The 20,965-nt window shown below is 52.6% G+C and overlaps 1 protein-coding gene across 1 annotated transcript; it reads left to right on the top strand.

Annotated features, from left to right (window-relative positions):
• The first annotated feature begins 633 nt into the window (after positions 1–633).
• Positions 634–20,890, top strand: Crk (Crk proto-oncogene, adaptor protein). Its single transcript, XM_029112929.1, has 6 exons — positions 634–668; positions 17,651–17,773; positions 17,984–18,188; positions 18,325–18,456; positions 19,567–19,914; positions 20,680–20,890. Exons 1-6 carry the CDS (start codon positions 634–636, stop codon positions 20,812–20,814), a joined length of 978 nt encoding a protein of 325 aa, XP_028968762.1. The 3' UTR covers positions 20,815–20,890.
• The last annotated feature ends 75 nt before the right edge of the window (positions 20,891–20,965 follow it).

Genomic DNA, 20,965 nt, shown 5'->3' with positions numbered 1-20,965 from the left:
CTGTATCAGCTGTGGGAATTGTTCTGTTGTTGTCGTTGTCAGCCATTTTGTGCGGCGGCGCTGAGAGAAGGAAGAACGTCGCTGCTCTGTGTTGTCGTCGGAACAATCGAGTGTGGTACTTCTTGCGAACGTACAGAAACCATCGGGAATTGAATTATCAATAGGAAAAGTGTATCGAGTAACCTCGAGGAGCGTGACAGCTCCCGAAGCTCACCGGGAACGGATACGATCGGCATCGTGCATCCCGTCCGCTGACTGCTGTGGACGAAGCAGGCGAGCTGGCGTGTGCTCTAAAGCCAGATGGCTTCGCCTTTCTTGCGGAGAATCGGATGTGAACAAGCACGCTGCTGCGTGAACAACAACGGAATCGGCGAATAGAAGTGTTGGATGTGCCTCGGTTGGAGTCACTCAGTCGTTCCGTGGGAATTTCCGACCTGTCAGTCGCGAGTGACATAAAGTTTCGAATCGACCTTGTTGGGATTCGGCCGTGACAGTTGTGTGAAGCTCTGCTTGACCCTCTGGTAGACTCTCGAGCAGGGCAGCGGACCGCTCGCTCTCGCGATTGGATACTTCTGCGGGCGTTCGAGACTCAGGAGTTTTTTCGCTCAAACTCTGTACCCTCGAGAAAGCGCGATGAATACGACATTCGATCCTCACGATCGAAACAGGTGAGTCCGTAGCTCGACCGAACCTTCCACGGCTACCGGTATCGCCGTCGGTGCTATTCCAGCTGAAGTTCGACAGGTATCTCGGATCGACATGTGGGTGGGCTCTACGGGAAGAATTTCTACCCGTTGAGACACCGGATCCGAAATGATTGGATGTTTACTGCGAAGTGATCGTGATGTTCGGGCTGTCTGAGTGAGTCACGCACTCGAATGCGCTTCTCACTTACGCTCAGTTGCCCGTAGAGTAACTCTCCCCCTCTCGTTCCATCGTTGTCGTCTCTTATCCGAACGCGACCGGGCACGCCAGTTAAGCAGCAAACAAACAAACAAATAAGCTAACGCACAGACAGACGCGGAGAAGATTCATCCGTGTTCGCGCAAAGAAGGAGACACCCCGGCTGCGGGGTCAGAAGATATGCCGCGTTGTTTACCCTCGTTCAAAGCATTTCTTTAAGTAGAGGTGTAGTGTCGATGTTGTGGGAGCGGTCTCCGGAAATCGAGAAAAAAAGGGCCAGCTCGCAAGTCTCCGTTAGGAGCCTAATCGTCCGGTCGAACGCACGCATAAAACATTGTGAGTCAGTTCAGTAGAGACAGTCCATTGCGACTCGGCGAGTTAGTCGTTATGTGAGGTAGTTCGCTTGGCGATTGAATTGCAAAGTCTACTTTCACGCATCCGTCCATCTCATGCGAAAGATCCCTCCGTCGATAGATCGTGTTGAGCTATGAATTGATCGTATTCATCAATGAGCCGACGACTTGATGAGCGGCTCTCGTAACGAATGGGATGTTTGTCAGATCCGCTATCGTCCCCTGATGGAATTTACGTCCATGGAATCAGGGATTCCGCGTAGCCGTCTGAAGAATCCTCGAAGAGACTTTCTCACACATTCCTCAAAATCAGACAGATGGTCGGCAATTCATAAAATATATAATGGCAATGGAATTGAATGACCCAGAAATGATATACAGGAAGAGAACAATGCAGAGAACCATTTAGAGCTGTTGCGCAAGAGCCACTGCTTTTCTGGAATCTCGCATGGGAAATGCTTCCATCTGGAATAGATAATTTGAAGGAGTTGTTGCAGCCGCGAGTCTCGTCGAACAAGCCGCTTCACCCGGTGCTCTTTCTTACTGATATCGATATCCCAAGTGAACCTTGTACACTCAATGCTCTTTCGAAGTGGCACAAAGATCAGTGGCGAAGCTGGTGTCGCTTTCATTTCACCGGAGATGGTCGCATGCGCTTGATGGGTGATTGATCACTGGTCGATGGCTCGAGGCGGATTCGATTGAGTGAAGTCAACCGACTCATCCGATACTCACGAGCTCGGACCGCGCCAGGTCCCGTGGGGTCCCGCCGCCTCCTCGCGAAAGATCATCTTTTCTAGAAAGAAATATCCTTCCCACCTGTAGACTTCCAATTTTCAGTACGATTGCCAGGGAGGCCGAACTTTCTGCCTTGTATGGCCGAACTGAAGACGATGTGTTCGTAGCGAGGATAAGCGCTGCGTGCCTACGCCAGCCAGCACAGAGGCTCGAACAATACAACGTAAATCGCGGGCTCCTTCGTTCGAGTGTCACTCAGACCGGCAGTCCGCTCCATTGCTCGTCTCATCGTCTACTTGTTGCGGCTTCTATGCCGTCCTTGTCGGCGGTGGATGGCACGTCTCGCGAACCGCGCGGAGCTCCTTGCGGTTGTCCATCTGGACGTTTGCTTGCCAGGTTAGGGCTCCTCGGTCGCCGTTCGCGTCGTTGTCTGACACGATCCAGAGTCTTTGCGTGTCTCGAGCAGTGTCCCGGACGGAATTCAGCCGTATCGCAGGAGTTCGATTATCGGAACCGCGGCTCGTCCAAAGTGGCGTCTTTCGATCTTTCTGCGGACCCTGGGAATAGCAAACGGGTTTCACATCCAGGTTATGCGAAGCGGTGCCGCGCTGGAGGAAGCCATCGGGCTATGCAAAATCGGAATCCGATGTTCTAGGCCTGTTTGCGGGTCTGGCACCGTTCGACGCTGAGGACTAGTCACGCGGCTCGCTCCGCGGTATCACGGACGGAAAAACTGATACGGCTGCTTCTGCGGAACGTTGCTCACTATACGGATACGTGAACGCGAAAGAGCTCCCGTTCAGGCGCGATGATCGAGGCCAACGGCAGAGCGAGCCTCCACCGGGCGTTGTGGATGACGGCTTTTTTATTCCTCGGATTTTTGTCTCTCTGTTCTCCCTTCTGAAAATCTCGAGCCTTTTGCACGTCGCGCGTGGAAAAGCCTTTGGGGAGCAGAAATGCGAGAGGAGAGAATTCCCAGTGAAGATTGTATTTTCTCTTGTCAGGCTTGCCTTCTAGTGTCAGCAGTCGCGGCCTCACGACCTTCCTCTCGCACTTTGCAGCGAGGCCGCAACCGCGAGGCCTTTGAGAAGCTCGGAAGCCAAATAGTGGCGGGCCAGCCGCGCAACCGACCGTTCAAGCTCTCATTGACTGTTCAGACTGTCGGGGAGCTTCTCGAGCCGCAGCCATGTATTCAGGGGTTTCAAAGACGGCTCCCGGTATTCTAATTCAAAGCCACGGTCTCTCTGTGAGCTCCACGGCGGAATTCAGCGGCTGCGGCGAGAGCGGAAAACGTTACGCTGAGTGAGGAAAAACCGCAGATCTCTAGCTGAGCTGTAGTCGATTCTGAAATTTATTAGCGGAGAAGAGCGCTCCAGTCTCGAGCATTCATTTCTGTTTCTTTGGCCATACTCCTTGGAAAGAGAGGGAGAGCTCTCGGAAAGGGAATGAGGCAATAATTTACTGGCTGACTCGGTGACGTCCACTCGGAAACGAACGTCATCGCGACGGTCGGGTTGAAGTCTCTGGGAGAAGAACATCCCGAAACCATCATTGTTGCCGTCGGCACTGTTCCGATGTTCGACTATTCATCCAGACATCGCTAACGTTTTTCTAGTTTTCCTCCGTCCCGGGGGCTCTTCATTTTCCCGAACTCATTTCCGATCGTTCGAATGTTCGGGTTCAAGCTCATCTGAGAAGTCAGTCACCGTCGGTCGACCCGCCGAAGAGTTTCGTTTTCTCCCATCGAATTTCCGAGCGATCGAAAGCAGAACGTTCCGTTCATGCCGATGCTCGGTTACGTAATTCAGAGCTCCTTCTTCGAAAGGACTGTGTGTAAGAGGCTTCAGCCGCATTGTCTCGCACTTCTGATCGGCGAAAACGTTTCGCAGGCGTTTCTGTGGTCAGGAAGCGCTTCCCACTAGTACCTAGACGTTTTGCAGACGGACGCTCCCACTGCGAACGTCTTGCAAACGGCAACTACGATTGAGGAGACGAGCTGAGTCGAAGAGAGTGTTCTGTTTGTCGACTGGCTACGCGATTCCTCTCACGAGTTAGCTTTCGATTGCAGCCTTCTAGAGTAGAGGCGTGAGCGGTAGAAAGTCGAGATAGAGATGACTGCCAGGTCGATTCGCGGAAATGTCGCCAGGGCTTTACAGAAACGACGTCTAGTTTTGTATGGAACACTGCGGCCTTTCGACTAATTCTCTCGCAGCATTCCCGGCGAGGAGGATGGAATCTCCTTTAAGGAAGCTCGCAAGGCGCACCTGAATCCATTTTCCGATCGTGAGAATGAGTTACGCAAGTCATCGAGCGGCTGAGAGCGGATGATACCATTCTCGTGACCTCGTGACCGAATTTAATTGAGGTCCCAGTCGAGGTGGCTCTCTTTCTGGAAGCCCTGTCGGAAAGTGTCACTCATAACCTTCTTTTCGCTATGCAATGCTGTCTGACGATCTGGCGATTCTCAGAATTTCGACATCGAGGACTGATGGTGTGCGGAGATAATCAGCGATATCGTGCTTCGCTTGATTATTCCCCTCATTCTCTTTCTGTGCGGCACGCAAGCACCAGAGCCTCAGGAGCTAATTGCCCATCATGCTGTTCCGAATGCCCCGTAGACGTCCGGTGTATGTCGAGTACTTGATCGGTACCTGCGAGAGACCCCGAGAGCAAACCAGGGGAGTGGCTGCGGATAACCCGATCACGACAGACATAGGTCTGACGTCGACGGCAACCTTTCGCACGTGACTGGAATTACTAAGAACCACCGCCATGGCCCCGCTATGGGAGTTTGTATTTATTTGGCCGTTTTCTTCCATCGCTTTCGTCCTGACAAATGGCTCTCGGCACGGCTGGACGTAGATCAAAAGTAGGAACCATTTGAACAGCTCAGGAACGGGAAGCCGACGTCGGTCGCGACTTCTCGGTATAGGAAATTCTCTTTGGATTCAATTCTAGAGCTCTCGATGGGGGATGACATTCCCGAGCTTTCAGTCCATGGCCCGGAATCGTTCCATCATACAAGCCGCAGCTGATTCTGGGGATCCGAGTCGAGTCGGACTTCTGCTTGGACATTTTCGCCGGGTCCGAACTCCGTCCGAAACTTGGTCTGAGCCTTGTTCAGGAATGATTCACTTCGGGACCAAAGTTGACAACCTTCATTAGAAGAATGAAGGTATCGTTTCAGAAGGCTGAGCATGCGATCCTGAACACGAATGCATAAGATTCCGATCATCGGAGTGGGAGCTCTAGTCATGCCTAGGAGCTCGAGATAATTCATAATTCACCTTGAAGTCTACGATTGTACGGATTCATCGACTCGTTCACTCTTTTGGGATTGCATGTTTCACGTAACCGCGATTTGAAATTTCAGCCCTGGCAGAGCGGTCGGGCTATAGTAATTGTGGCTCTGCTGAACCCCGAAGTGATTGATCCGCGACAGTGTAGAGCTTCGATATTTGTCGGGAGCCATTTTTCTGGATTGCGCCTATAATTATCATGAGCCATTGTTCAATCGAAACTCGGAAGATTTCCTCCTCGCGATTCCGGGGGACGTCGTGATTTCTAAGACGCGTTCTGGATGGAATCTTGCGGACGAGAAGCGGAAGGTTCATGTGCAAAAGAACGAGCGCCCTCTTTTTCTTCTCTCTCCCTCCTTCCACGATCGGGTTCGTTACGCTCGAAGGGAGGCGTCCGTGAATTTTACGTCGGAATGTCCTTGCACCCCATTCGAAAAACCCCAATTCACTCGAGCGTGCCCGAGCTCCGCCGCGCGAATCGGTTGATCTCCGCTAATGCCAGAGTGGTTTCAAGGGATTTACGAGAACTGCGATCCCCGTGATGGGACCGCCGTACCTGCGCCCGTGGATCTTCTCGGCAGATCAAAATATGGTACTGACGACGATGCCTGAATCCGAATCAGGGGGACGATTGCTTGGCTGTACTCCTAATGTGCTACATCGCTCAAACGATGAACTTTGTTAGAGCGACAGACAAAAAACGACGGCGGACACGGAGCTCAACATGATTAGGGGAAGTGGAGCGTCGATCGACTTGATGGAGCGATTATGAAATTTGAATTTTATTTTCGGTCCATTCCGTCGATCGATTCTGCTGCTTCGGCGAGTTGCAATCGGAAAAGCCGAGTTAAGAAAAAACTACCGATTGGATTTTGTTCAGCGGAAGACGACTTGTCGTCGTTAGCCATGGGAGCAGAAAGAGGATTGTTGCCGAAAATCTTCTGACCGTACAGTATATTTCAGCGCTATCGGCTTGCCTCGATCTAAGTTCCGTGGGGAATTCGGGCCGTTCGTTGGCTTTTTCTGACCTGAAAAGAAAAAGTCCGGGAGACAGAAGAACACGTGAGAGTGCCGAGGATCACCAAGGAATCGGCAATCGTACGCCATAGAGCTATCGCATCAGATCAAGGGCTCTGGGGTCCGACAAACTCGGAAATGGTCCATCGAGACCGGAGATGTGTCCGGTGTGGGTCGGTTTGGAGTTGAACTTTGTCTCCATTTCTCTGCTGTCTCTCTGGACCTACAAACGAAGCTTCTTCCAGGGTCGAGCAAGGCCGGTCATGCTTCGAAGTCTTTTGAGGGCAGTCGTCTCGGAGATAATTCCTCGGTGCTCTCGCTCCCGACTGCACGGAGAGAGTTGATGATCCTACGGGTTTGAGCAGTCCCCGGCATCAGCTAGAGATGAATGGTGTGCCCAACGGGAGCTTGGCAGCCAGGCAGGAATTCCGAAACGTAGAGCAATGAATACTTCGAGAAGCGGCGATATCGTTGCGACAATAATTGCTTTCGAGGCAGAGAATATCCGCGTGCGAGAAGTCAACTTTAATCCGTGCCGTGAAATGGTTATCTGAATGACAATTTATGCACCGTTGACGATTCAGCATGAATGGATACGCGCCTCGCCGACGCTCGTCGAGTATTTCCCAGAAGGCGGGGAATTCCTCGTAGACAAGCGAGTCATCATACAGCCGGGCATTTTCCCTCGTCCAGATTGAATCTCGGCCGGTCCTTCCCTTCTCGGAGGGAAAACCGCGGTAGTCCCGGTCCGACCTCGCTGATTGCCGAGTGCGATCCTGTTGTCGTCGCGCTTGTGGCAATCTTCTGTTTACTGAGTAAGCAAGGCATCCTCAGACTGCTGTCGATACGGATGGTGAGGCGTTGCTTGTCTCCCGGATCTTCTATGTACTGATTCGTTTGTATCGATCGGATCGCTTGTTTTGCTATCGGTCAACGACGGAAGGTATCGGATCGCGCAGTTTGCCGACAGGTCAGGGGATTGAATCGAGTATTCGACAGACAGACAGAAGCACACCGTTCTCTCCCCCTCTGCGATACCAACTTCGTCGATTGCCTTTCGGAAATCATTCGCGTTTGTGATACTCATTGAACGCTCCAGAATAGCCGTCCGAGCGAAGATGATGTTAGCGGAGGCGACGTCGACGACGAGAGTGAGTCCGCCAAGGTTGATTGCGTCGGTAATACAAAGCAAGCAGTCGTGGAACGTCTAACGGTACTCGGCTCATGTGGAGCGTTCTAGGTGGGCACACCTGAAGGATTCAAGAAGTCGAGTGCCTTGATCCATGCGGAGACAAGTATTCAGATTTCCCTATGAAGCGCAGCGGGACCTCGATTTTCGCGGAGCTTCCCCGGAAGTCTCGATTAGGAACGAATTTTCCTGAGAATGATCCGCCTCGAGTCGCGGTAGTGTGCGTTCTAAGCCATACTATCGAGTTTCTTCGTATTCTCTGTCAACCGGTCTAGTTGTGTGACCGATTTTAAGGCCGCCATCACGACACTGTCGCTGTTGGCAAAGACCCAGATGTCCACAAGGAAAAGTATAACACGCTGCATAGGTATCGATGTGCAGAGACAGCTCACACGACGATCATGCCAAAAAACGAAATAGACCCCTTTGTGATAATTGTCAGTCGGCAGACACCTGACATTAAATGGCGGACCTATTCATCGGTCTTCAGGAATGTCACAGCTCGGCTCCGGCTATCAGATCTGTCCACGAGGTCGAGCTCGGGGCTCCCGCAGCCCGAACGATGTTTGTAGTCGAGAGAATTCGCAATTATCTTCGGTGATAGCAAACTCTGCGAGAATGTCAGAGGCAGCTCGAAGAAGTAATCTCCGTCTCAGTTCCATGAATGAGCATATTGATTCATCGCCTAATTTGATGGACCACGGTCGTCCGTGAAGACGGAAACTGTTCTCGATGGCAAAACTGAGGCGAGAGCTCACCACGCGGCTCCCGAGCTGGGCTCACCGCCACGGAATACCTTTGGCTCTCCACGTTTGAAGCCGACTCCGAACTTCCATCCGCGAGAGGGGGACGATGCGATAGCCGCCCGTGCGATGGGAGTGCTGAAATGGCGGCAAAGTGTCTTCGGCTTGATGTTCAGACAAAACTAGAAGGTGGATTCGAAGGAGCCCAGCGTAGGAAGATCGCTTGCCCTCATCGTCTAAAGTGGCCACCCGGAGGGCAATCTTGGGGTCGTCATGACTATCGGAGTGGAAGGAGCTGGTCCAAGATTCTGCTGCCGGCGAGACCGGAAAGCTCTAATGGAACATCAGATCACATGGTCCGATTCTTGCCATGATGTCCATGATCGGTTCGAGCGCTTGTCCGTTTGTACGGAAAAGTTTTGATCAACTTTCATTCGAATGATTTATCGTTATTTTTCCTGTGAATCGCTCCGCGGAGAACCCCGGGCCGAATACGAAGTAGAGAATCTGAATCTCGAGATGACTTCCCCCGAAGGGTTTTCGTAGCGAGCGTCTGTTGCCATGACTACGACAATCCTGGAGCTGACCGACCATTCCGGACCGAGCGTCTCTCTGTAAGTCCTCAACCTAGACCCGAATCCATCCTGTACCGCCGGGTCTCGGTGTCACTCTCCGTGGCATGCCCGCAACCCTTTGTGTGTCACGAGGGGATTCCCTCTCTCGGCAGTCGTCGGGGGACGTGGGTGGGCGCTCTCTCGAGCTCGACGGACGCGAGGGGAGTCGACGACCGGCTCCACAGAGGAGGTTAGCTGTTGAGAAGCGGAAAAAAACCCACTCGAGATCGAGTCGAGAGGCGAGCATTGATTTGCTCGGACTCGAGTTTTCAGAGTGCGATTCTGTTGGACGACGGCCGGCCGACGACTCCGACTTGTCGACTGCGGGACCAGAGCGGCTGCGGCGACGCAGCCTCAACAAACTAAAAACCGCCCCGACTGTTCGGCACAGATTCCCTACGGAACATTCTCCTGAATTCTGAAAGGCGAGCCTTCACCACAATGAGAATTGATGTACCGTAATGAAGCCTGGGTGCAGAAAGCGCCCGGTCGCAAATACGCGCACCTTCCGGATCGTTTCCTGAGCGGGGAGAGTCTCTAAGGAGAGAGAGTTGTCCCCGCCCCTGAAGAGGACGAGCACCGGGTGCTGAATCCGGCGAAACTTCGGTCCGATCGGAAGCCGACTCTGATCACTTTGAAATCAGCTCTCTGGTCGTCCTGCCGCACCTTTCGACATCTCGCTGATACTGGATCGGGAATTCAGCCAGAGGGCTCTCCGAATGCTCTTTCCTTCTCGAGAACTGATAATTCTGCCGTGATATGACTACTGCGAAAGCTAGCGAGTCGAGCGAGCGAAAGACTGACTGACTGACTCGGTCGCTCGTTGTGCCTCCATGTGTGAAGAGTGTGTCGTCTACTACGATGTTGTCCGGACCGTTTTTATCAGGCTCTCGCTCGCATGGACGAGAACTCTGATAGCCCCGGGCCATTTCCTTTCCTCCCGATCTCTTTTGTCTGGCCCAGCATCGCGTACAATAATTGTGAGTGAGACTCCCCATGAAAACTCCGACTCGGGCGAGGGACCCCAAAGAGGGGCGAATTTCCGCATTTCCGATTAGTCTTCCTCATTCGCGAGAATTACGCAAGCTGCAGGCATTCAATTTTCTCCCATGTCTCGGTCGGTAGTCGTTGCAGGGCCAAGGACGTTCGCATGGAGAGCGAGTCTATTGTTCTATCGCTCGAGATTGGCCCCCAGTGGTGATAGATAGGACCTCGGTCATGGTGCGGTAGAGCTCATTATGCCCGGCTTCTATACTTGACAATCTTCGATCTGGAAGCCGACACATCTCATCCATGTCATATACGATTCACATCTTCACACCACGGGCACTCTAGTGTAATCTTAAAGTTCCGAAACGTTACGATTCGGACTTTCTCGGATGGCGAAGGAGGATGATTCCGATTCGATCGAAGAGGAGGTGACTCCTCATTAGACAAGTTCCCGGTTTGAAGCTCTCTTCCGATAAAACGCAATCGCGTGGAATCGTCGGAGATTTCGGAAAACCCGAGAAACGTTTCCTAAGACGGCTCCAGATCGGGTCCGGGCTGAGTAAGATAGATTGGGCGTTCCCGAGAAGAAGAGGGGATCAGCGCGAAAAGAGGAACTGAGCGGGCTGAGGCCCGACGTAGCGCCGCGGCGCGGCGGTCGCAACGGCCGTGTATCTGAATCTGGATCCGGGTGGCTCGGCGACTGCCAGACGGAATCTCGTTCCCAAGAAGAAGAGGAGGTCGGAGAAAGGAACGACGCTTAACCGTGAAACACTTCCGATCGTGTTCTTGGCAGTTCGTCGGCTATCAGTCCTTTTCCCCTTTTTCTCTCCCCTCCTTCGTCGCCTCAGCGAGTGTGGGTGTTCCTGAATATCCCGTACGGTAGGACCTCTCGTGGTGTGCGATTGACAGCGGGACCATAAATATCGTTCACCTATTCCAAGCATTCATCCATCCGTCCGTCAATCTATCCATTCACCTATTCATCTCTCACCCGAAGTCATCCGTTTCGGAAAGCTCTGGTGGTCCCCGATCGGACTGATCGTTGACGTTTTAATTCATGGCGAATTTATGGTTGTGCGTGGGAACGAGCCCCTCTAGCCACTCTCCACGGCCAAGATTTGGCGGGGAAGTTCAAGGTCTGAGCTGGTTCGGGAGCGAAAATCTCATTCAGTTGGCTCCTGCTACTAACGACCATCATTTGCCCGAGAAGACCACTCGTAATCGAAACGGATGCTTCCGGTCCCCCTCTCGAGGAGGTGTGCATTCCATTGCCGTGATTATCTCCGACCTCCTTGATCATCGCTGTCCCCGCGGCGCTCGCGCTACCTCTGCAGTGAGGGGAAAGCGTCCCCGTCGCCTCGTCGGTCTGAGTCGTGCCACTCCGTCGCGCTGGAGATTCCGATCAGCGCAACGCGGTTGGGACTCGTCAATTGGGTGCTAAACTCGAGACCACTCCGATCATTGTAGTCGAATGCGAGATCAAAAAAGAAAATTGAGAATCTCAACAGCGATTGCGGAAGACAGACGGTTTTGGGGGGGGGAAGTTGCGAGGGCAGCAAACAAGTCTCACTTGTCTCACAAGGAAGCCGCAGCTCGCTATTTTCGACCGCTTCCGACAAGAGTAGGATGGGAGAGGTTCCAGAGGCTTCCAGCAAGGCGCTCGAGTGTGTGGTGACGAGGACATCGAACCGGCCTCCTCCCGAGTGCGATAGGGGGAGCCCGCGGCCTCAGGTGTCCTGGCTCGCTCGACAGTAGACAAAAGTCGTGCCATCAACCGGAATCCCATCCCAGTTGATGATACGATTGCCCCAGCAAGCGAGGAGGGAGTGAACACGGAAGTTGTCTTGCTCGGCATCACTCGTGCGGCAACTGCTCTTGATCCAGCGCTCTCCATCCTCCGCTTTGCCTTTTCTAAATTCCTTCTCGAACTGCTCTTTCCCAAGAACTCGCGGGTCGTTGATCGTTATCGATTCGCTCAATGACCGAGAGCGCGTCGGCAAGTGACGGAATATGCGTGTGCTCGACTTCATGTCCAAACACGAATGCGCTCTGGGCGCCGTCCGGCTCGCGAGACTTTGAGTTGCTGAGTGACGAGTTTCCGCAACATTAGGCTGACATTTGCATTGTATCAGACTCGCGAGTCGCGGTACCCCTAGCGATGATGTCGCGCCTCGCGCTCCCCTCGAAAAATGTCGACAGAAATGGGGAGCCTTCGCTTCAGCAGGGCATCGTCACCCAAATGATATCAGCAGGGTCACGAGCACGCCTCGAAAACTTCGGAGTGGATTCTTCCAAAAGTGTAGAGCGACGATATTGCGGGCACACTCCACGACATTGTGCGAGATTCGTCTGCGATCTACGCGGGAAAGATTTCTGCTCTTCATCTTCATACGCGCTGGCGGCGTAGCGCAAATAAACAAGACGTTCCGTTTTGAGGAGCGGAAAGGCGAGGATGGGAAGGATCACGGGAATTCTTTTTGAGCTTTCACCGGATCCATCCCCGATTTGACACCTACGCGGGGTCGACGGGAATATGCGATCGATGCAAGTGGGCAGTGAGCTGATTCCCTGTTCCCGCATAACCCTTGAGAACATCGACTCGTTCTCGTTCAAACCTCGCAGTCCCCAAGCAAGACGAGCGATCGTGTAGGCACATCATGCCCTCGATGGAGTTCTTTGTCGATTTCGGGGGCAAGGGAGAAGCCTCCGATTCGAGTTTCCTTGATTCAAGCTCCCGCATCCCTCCCAGTACATGAATATCATTCCCCCATTGTCTCCTCCAATCAGAAAACGATTGTCCGAAGGTTTTCCTGGTCGATTCCCGAACCCGTATGTTCCGTGGATCCGATACGTTTGCATGTCGAACGGATCGTGAGCAAATCGACCATGATGGGAAACTATCGTTCGTTCTCCCGCTTGCTCCCGGCTTGCTTCCCGGGCTGCTTTACGCTCGTCGAACAGCACCGACCGCCGAGGCTTGTCCCCCTGTCGCGTGACGTGCAGCAACAGGACAACAAAAGATCTACTCGAGCTCGGATGTGATACGGCTGGTTGAGCAGCAGTATATACGGTCGGGCATCTACCTAACGAATGGGGGCGCGATCCATTGACACAATGCTCCGGAGAGACTCCCGGCGAATGCCAACACCTCGGTGTCCCTCCACGGGCCGACGTTCAATCGGCAGCAACAGAATAATAATGACGAGCGTTAATTTCGCGAGAGGAAAGAGGTGCTCTAAGGCGCTTCCCGCTCGGAATGAATACGGGGTGGTCGAAAGCCCGGGTACACGGCTGCGGTCAGTTTAGCGGATTCGAAGTGTCTGTTTATTAAATTCGCGTTCGGAGACACTCCCTCCCACGTCGGCTCCGCTACCGACGACGCCTGTGCGGCGGACACGCTCAAAAGTGCAACGACCGCCGCCCAGACCTCCTATCTATCGTTTATTCATCAGCCCATCTATTCATTCATCGGAACTCACGTAATTCCTCCATTGGAACATTGTTCGACAAAATTTAACATGACGAACGACCTGCGACGAATACCGATTCGAAGGAGCGACCCGAGCCGGTCGTTCGCGGCAGCGACATCAGAAAAAAAAACTATTTGCTCAATAATGTCTCCGTTTCGTTCCCGGCAAAACAGTTGTCGACGGCGGCGCGGCGTCGTCGCCAGCGCCGCTGAAACGGCAGGAAGGGAGCTAGAAAGAAGGAAGAATCAAGAAAACGAATCGACCCGCTACAGCGGCGGCGGCGGCGGTGCCGACAACGACGACAAACGAAGAACCGACCGAGCCGTCATGCGTGGAAAAAAAGAGAGAATTCACCAGAGAATCTTCCGGCCACGCAATGTCCTTACTACGCAAATACGGGATACCGCTACCATCCGTCGAGTCTAGAATAGCTGCAGTATTCATCCTTTTCCCCTCCCGTGTCGCTTATTGACACTCACTGCTGAGGACGTCATCGCTCCGCGTGGAGTGTTTCGGGTAGAGAATGGGAGTAATTCGAGGAGACACTACCCGATCGTTGAAGAAGTCATGAGAGACTCGCCAAAGTCCCCTAAGCGAGTTTTGTGGTATGATGATCCGAGACCGGATTCGGGGCGATCGGAATGTTACACCCTCTGAGCTGATACGATGATTCTCGGAATGGCTCAGAAAGGACGCCATCCATGCCGTGGAACGAACCTGCTAGAGCTCGAAGTGCTATCGAATGGTGGTCTATTTTGTTGTGGGTGACCTTGCTCGCAGAGGTCCGTCAAAGAGCGAAAGGGTTGTGTTGAGTCCGTCTGCGGCAAAAATAGCGGGACTGCTATTCAGGAAGTTCATCCTAAAAGTAGTCTGATGACCTCGATCCCCGCTTCATTTTCGCGAAAACAAGGACTCCCTGTCGAGACGCATCGATTCGCCATTTGTCCGACTTGACAAATGTGAGTGTTGTCACAGACTCTCTGCTCAGGGACTTGAATACCTATCCAACGTGGAATATCACTCAGTCATCTATGTGTGGATTCATGAAATATGAGTTCCATTGGGCGCGTGACTAGTTAGGGGGAGGCACCTCGAAGATTTAGCGCTCCATTCGGTTCTGGACTCATTTCTCCACCGCATTGAAATATGCTTTGGAAACCTGCCAACCTGACAACTTCTCTCGATCATTCCCGAGAGGGGAAACGGTCGGGATGGCGGTCTTCCCGCCCATGGCACCACGGCGAACGTGTAGACGGGTTTTAGAATTCATTGAAGCATTTCTCCAAGGCTTGGAAGGATCCTCGGAGCGGCTATTTGTTGGGAGGGCTCCTCTACTTTCTGCTCCCTCCATCACCTCTAAATTTGTCGGAATTCCTTCATTCGCGCCAAAAGCGAACAGCGCGCTTTCTAGCCTCAACGAATGACGCTCCTCGCGCAAACTATTTCTCTTCTGTTTTCACGAGAGCCTCTCCGTCGAATGGTATACTTTCCCCACCGAGACTTGTCTGTATGGAGCGTTCCTTCGTCAGTCAGTCACTCGGCCCTTTCGTCCGCCGGTGTGGGGCATATGATGGCTCCTTCACAAAACTTTCGCTTTGGAAAACCCTTCGTGTGGGGGCGTACCGCGCGGCGCACTCCGCCGGCATCCGGTTGCGACGCAGCAGCCATGGACTTGGCAATTGTTGTCCTCAGCGGAATTGGCTGTTGTTAGCGGGGGTTGTCTGAGGCCGTAAAAATTCGCTTACGTGCACGAGGGAATTCCGGAGCTCGCTCTGAACTCGGCGGGCGGCTCCAAGCCCGCTCGTGATGAGTTATCGGTCGACTCGGAATTGCAGATCCGATGCGGGCGGTGACGGGTTGCTGAAAGGATTCAGACAGAGGATGATTCCATGGGTTGTTCGAGTTTCGGGAAGTTCACTCTTCTGATAGTTTCGTTCAATGCATACGGAATTTCCGAAATTTGTTCGCTGAGGCGTTTCACATCAAAGTGTACGCCGGAGCGTGCGGAGGTTCCGACGGCAGGGGGCAGTCAAAACGGTGAGCGCCGCTATTTTGATGAGCCTGGCTAAAGTTTCCAAAGTTTTTACTGGTCACGCCTGACTGACCTTGGCGAACTCGTTAAGGATCTCGATTAGAATAACGAGCTAAAAAGCGTCGCCTGAATTCCCACTCAAGGTCGACGCTTAAAGCCCCTAGGCTAAGAGCTCAGTCTCTGATGGGGCGGGTGGTTGCTCAGCCCGGTGATCAGCGGGTCAGTAAAAGGATTGTCCTTCGTTTAGTCGGCTCGTTCTTCATTCAGGAACAAGGAGAACAGTGGCGGCCGCGGTATCCTGGCGGAAAATCCACTCGTGTTCTTTGTTTCTCCGTCAAGGCCGTTGGCATGAGCCCACTGACGTCTATGATAGTCTGGCTTCCCTATGACGAATTTCCGACGATTCTCTCCTCGATTCTTCAGGGCTCAATCTTTCTGATCCTTCCCGCCTGATGGTACGAGAGATCAGTCCTCTCGGCATCAGGAGCCATCCGTCAGCTCAGCGAGTGCGTCGGAAAGCAGGGGGAACTACGAGAGTGGACGTAACGGGATGCTTCCGCGAAAGGAAATGGGGGCGGGAAAAAATCGAGCTGCGATGCCGGACACAAAAACAGACATATGCAAAACTCCGTGTACGTTGTCATCATTTTCTGGCTGCTGTTGCTCATGTATCTCATGGACGCGTATGTAGAACAAGATGCGACTCAGACAGGAGCGAGGTTGTGTATCCGTGGATTCGAAAAGGATTTCTCCGCCGACAAGACGTACGACCGCACCTGCTCCGGAATGTTTTCTCTCTCTCCCGTTTCTCGTTCGGGGATAACGAGCTTCTCATTGAGAAAAAACACAGCGGAACTCTGCGCCGAAATCCCACGATGTTTACGCGAGGTATGAAGACATGTTTAGAGAGTTCTGTTTATGGTGAGCCCTCATGGAAACTGTGGTTCCTTGTCTGCCCTGCATCCTTCCACAGGCTAGTCCCCTTGCTGAAAAAGATTTGCAGCCCAATTTAGTAATTGATGGAGGGCCATACGAACCTGAGCTCACCTTTTCCGGAACAACACTCGTCTCGGAGGAGCCGCGACACGCCATTTTGGGAAACAAATAATTGTCGAATGGCGCTTCTTGTCGGAATCAATTCCATCCATCTAGTGCTTCGGACCGAGAACGGTCGTTGAAAGCCATCTGTTGGACATTGCGGAGAAACTAAACGGATCTTCAGAACCGCGAAGAAACGAATCAGTTTGCGGCCCTGCGGAGACGTTCCCCTCCGACGGGCTCGGTGAGCCAAAAGAGCATCAATGGGTTCATTGAATTGGGGGCGATTCTTAAGGATTCGAGCTACTCCGCTGTTCGGCCAAGTCATTGGATTAAGGACGTGTCCAGCGGCAATCGAAAGTTGTTCCGTCTGGGTCGGGGACCCCAATAGTCGATTGTTCGTTGGAAAAGGCACATCGATACCGCCAGGCGGAACGCGGAACTCTGGTGAAAGCCAGAGAAGAAACAAATATTTGTCTTTTTTTCCTGGAGATTCCGATCGCGACGAAGAGGGTCGATAACATTCTGCTTTCGACGGCCTGTGCTAGATTCCGTATGATCTTGTTTTTTGATCTCCGGGAAAAGCTGATACTTCCTAAACCCCAGTGTTGGGGACTACTTCGGTAGGATTTCGCTCCCGCCGATTTTTTTCCCCCGAACAATCAGCCGAGTAAACAGTCTTCATCGACATCCGCACCGGCGCCGTCGAGGATTGAACGACGATCCCGTGCCGTTTCCCGAGTCCCTTCTGGAAGACGATTCGACTTGAGCTTATTTTGTTTTCTTCATTCTTCACCTCAAATCGTCGCGATACCGAGAAAACGCAGTAATGTTGGGTGCTTTGGAAGTGGTCCACAGATCACGACTTTCCCTTCTCAAGTCGCTAAGCGTGCGGACATGAGCAAAAGAAGCTCCAAATCTGAGCCTTTCAAGGGGAATTCTTTCGTTCCTCATTCAAATAATCATTGAGGAAGTCCGGGCTTCCGTTCTTCCCGATCGTTTTCTGTGTGAATACGGTTCCGAAAACGTGTTATTCATTATGCTGCCGTCGAAAATCTGTGCCGACCGAAGCACTTTTATCGTATGAGTTCATTTTGTCGGAACCGGGGTCGACTCGAGGTCGAACGGCGTTGTTCGTGATAGTAGAAGATAGAACTCACGAGACAGCGACGCCGATCTGAAGCAATTCACTCAGTCAGTCCTAGATGCCTTCTGATTTTTATGACATCTCGAAGCTGACATACCTACTTCCTTGTCCTTACAGCTGGTTCTTCGGGCCTATGTCCCGTCAGGAGGCGATAGAGCTGCTACAGCGTGAAACGGATCCAGGAGTCTTCCTGGTGCGGAATTCGAACACCATCCAAGGAGACCTGGTTCTCTGCGTCAGGTTAGTCGATGTCGCTCGGAGAAACATTCCGACCGGATACGAACACTCCATCCATCATCGTTCATCCCTCGCCATCTGCTTTGATGCGATGAGGAGGCGATGAGCGAGATAGTAGAGAAAGTCACTTCGGAACGACGTCAGGGATTGTTGCATTGAGGATGGCGAGCGACTATTATTATAGGAAAGATACGATTCCACTTTCTTCCGCAGAGAGGAAACCCGCGTGTCGCATTACATTATCCACAAGGTTGCGCAGGGAGCTCAGACGAGATTTAAAATCGGAGAGCAGATGTTTCCCGACATGCCAAACCTCCTCCAGTTCTACAAGAATCATTTCCTCGACACAGCGCCCTTAGTGCGTCCAGCGTCGAAACCCGTAGAACGAGTCAGGGCTCGCTTCGACTTCAACGGCAGCGTAAGTAGCTATTCCACAGTCTCGAGTGTTCGGAACCGTAAAATGATCCGGCTTGCTCAACATGCATCGAGTAGAATGAGCGTACCAAGCATAATCCTTTCGCCGCAATTCTGAGCAACTCTCTCCAATTGTTCAGGGAGACACGGATGACCTGCCTTTCCGGAAAGGCGAAATACTCACGATCATCTCGAAAGACGAGGATCAGTGGTGGACAGCGAGGAATTCCCTGGGTCAGACGGGTCAGATACCGGTCAATTATATCGAGAAGGTGAGTGCGATCATCCTGGGATCAGTAGGGAACTGATGTGCGAGAGCCAGGCTCAAATCCGAGCGGGACTGGACAAGGAATCGGCAGGGCGAAAGAGAGAGATTCGAGGGCCATATGAGAGGACGCGACGGCGCGGTGGCGGTGCATCGACCGATTCGACGAGCGATCGGTGGATTGATTTTTTCACCACTATGAAAGTTTCGCTGACGAACACAGAAAACTTTCTGATTTCTGACCTCTGAACTCTATCTGAACCTTCTCTTTTCCCTCTTTCAGCTCCGACTCTGAACCTTTTCCTCTCTATTCCCGTAATTCAATGCCTTAACGTCGCTCTCATAACATTCTTGCTCTGAGTGGTTGTGGATCTGGTCTCGCGAATAAGATAATTTCCGATCGAGGGGATTCGACAACTTGCTAATGACAGCCTCGTTTAGGATTTAATTTTCTTCCTGTGGACCCTTCGGTGGTGTCTCCCCCAGCGATCTTTCCGTTTTGGCTCCGGCTTCCGAATGAGCTCTCTGAGCCGGGTCGTAGAGGGATGGAAATCTGTCTGGGAGCGATCTCTATTCCTCTCCAGCGCTTTCAAGCCTTCTGAGTTTCGCGAGCAGCCGCAAGCGAAGCTCAATTTACCGCCAGCTGCTGCCCGACCGTCCGGGGTCACCCTCGTACGCGGTATTGAATGCAGGGAGTTATTCCTTGGCTTAGATTTCCGAGCTAAATGTCCGCGTGGAGGATTTTCCACCGCAACGTTCCTCCTTCGCGTGTGAATTCCGCGAATGACATGGCCTAACTAGATTCGGTGATTTCGCATAGCGAACTTTCCCTCCAGTCCCGTAACCTATTGATTTCGTTTCCCGAGGATTTTCCAAATCCCTTGCGGGAGTTCCGTTCGCTCTGGGGAGGTTCGGAAATTGCGTAAACTTCTCGCCGAGCGCCTTGAGTTGTGATAATGGTTTCTGCGTCGATAACCCAGCGAGAGTGCTTCCGAGAAATAACTTCTCCGACTTCCCAGCACTGCCGTTCCGCCCGGAGTTTTGGTGTTTCGATAACATGTATGAACTCTTCCCTCGTGTCCCTAATCGACTAAGTTGACGACAATTTCTGCCACAGCTGGAAGACGCCAACAGCACGCCGCTTCCACAATCTATGGTGGGATCAGTGGGCGGCGTCGCCAACAATGGCGGGGTTGTCCACCTGCCACCTCCAACAACGAACCCTCCCGCACCCCCACAACCGCAATGCAACACAAACGGAACTCAGCCACCGTCAAACGGAACCTCTAGTCAGATCCGCTACACCACGCCACAGTTGGGACCCGCAGCAACGGGCAATAACGGAGCTCTCAACGGAGGCGCGCTCGGCCAACGAAATAGCCAAGAAAGAAAACTGCCAGCCAAGGCTCGTGTCAAACAGGCTCGGGTGCCGAACGCCTATGACAAAACAGCCCTGCGTCTCGACGTGAGTACGATCCTATCTCAGAGTCAGTCCCTCAATGCCTTGTCATTTGCTGGGAAATCTTCCAGAGCACCTATCATTGAGCATGATGCATGTCGGAGGGTCCGACGTTGGGTGGCGAGCACACCCCCTCCCTTTGCCCAACTGTCTCGGACTCTGTCCAGCACTTTCGAGTATTCAACGATTGCGTTCGCCTGCTGCGGAAGATATACTCCGTGGGCTCGCCGGACGAATGCTTTCCGCTCGGTCGGAGATGTGCGCGAAGCCGCGCTCCGGCATCGAAACAGCTTACGATTCCAGGCATTCGCCTGGCACGCTGAGGCTGACATGCGGAGATTACTGGATCTCTCCGGAAAGTCACCCTGTCCCGCTCTCGAAGCGAGGGAGTGCTCCGAAGGAGAAGAAAGCACCCCGGTTGCCTCAGTGCTTTATTTTTTGCCCCGATGCAAATCCTTGCACTTGGAGTTCTTATCGACTGACGAAAGTATCTCAAGCACTGTATGGGGCTATTCACGGATACTTCGAACCATTGGGTTGTTTTCCTCCTTTGGCAGGAGCATCTCATTGTCAGATTCGTTCGCGCTTACTGATTTTGACTGGGCCTCATATCCTTATTCACAATATTGTGTCTATTCGGATTGTAATCTTCGTGAGTCGAATCCAGCTACGGCGTTGCATTCGTTTCCCTGACGTTTCGGATTCCAGGCGTGTAGCTGCATCTGTTAGGGGTTCATCTGAATAATGCAGTCCTTTTTTATGTTGTTCCAGGTTGGAGATATCATTCTGGTGACTGCGATGCACAAAAACGGACAATGGGAGGGTGAACTCCGCGGAAAAACTGGGCATTTCCCTTTCACGCACGTCGAGTTCCTCGACTCGGGGGACGAGGAAGATGAAGCGTAATCAGGCGCCTGCGAGGAAACACCAGAGGAGAATGAATGTTTTCGAAGTAGAACTACAGAAAATAATTTGCCTTCCCTGGGAGGGCACACAGTCAACGAAATAATTTCGATAGAGTCACCGTGTTGCTACAGGAGGCAAACGACGAAACAAA

Source organism: Galendromus occidentalis, unplaced genomic scaffold (genome assembly GCF_000255335.2).
Source record: "Galendromus occidentalis unplaced genomic scaffold, Mocc_1.1 scf7180000077538, whole genome shotgun sequence".
Classification (NCBI taxonomy): domain Eukaryota; kingdom Metazoa; phylum Arthropoda; class Arachnida; order Mesostigmata; family Phytoseiidae; genus Galendromus; species Galendromus occidentalis.
This window is presented reverse-complemented; position numbering and strand designations above follow the sequence as displayed.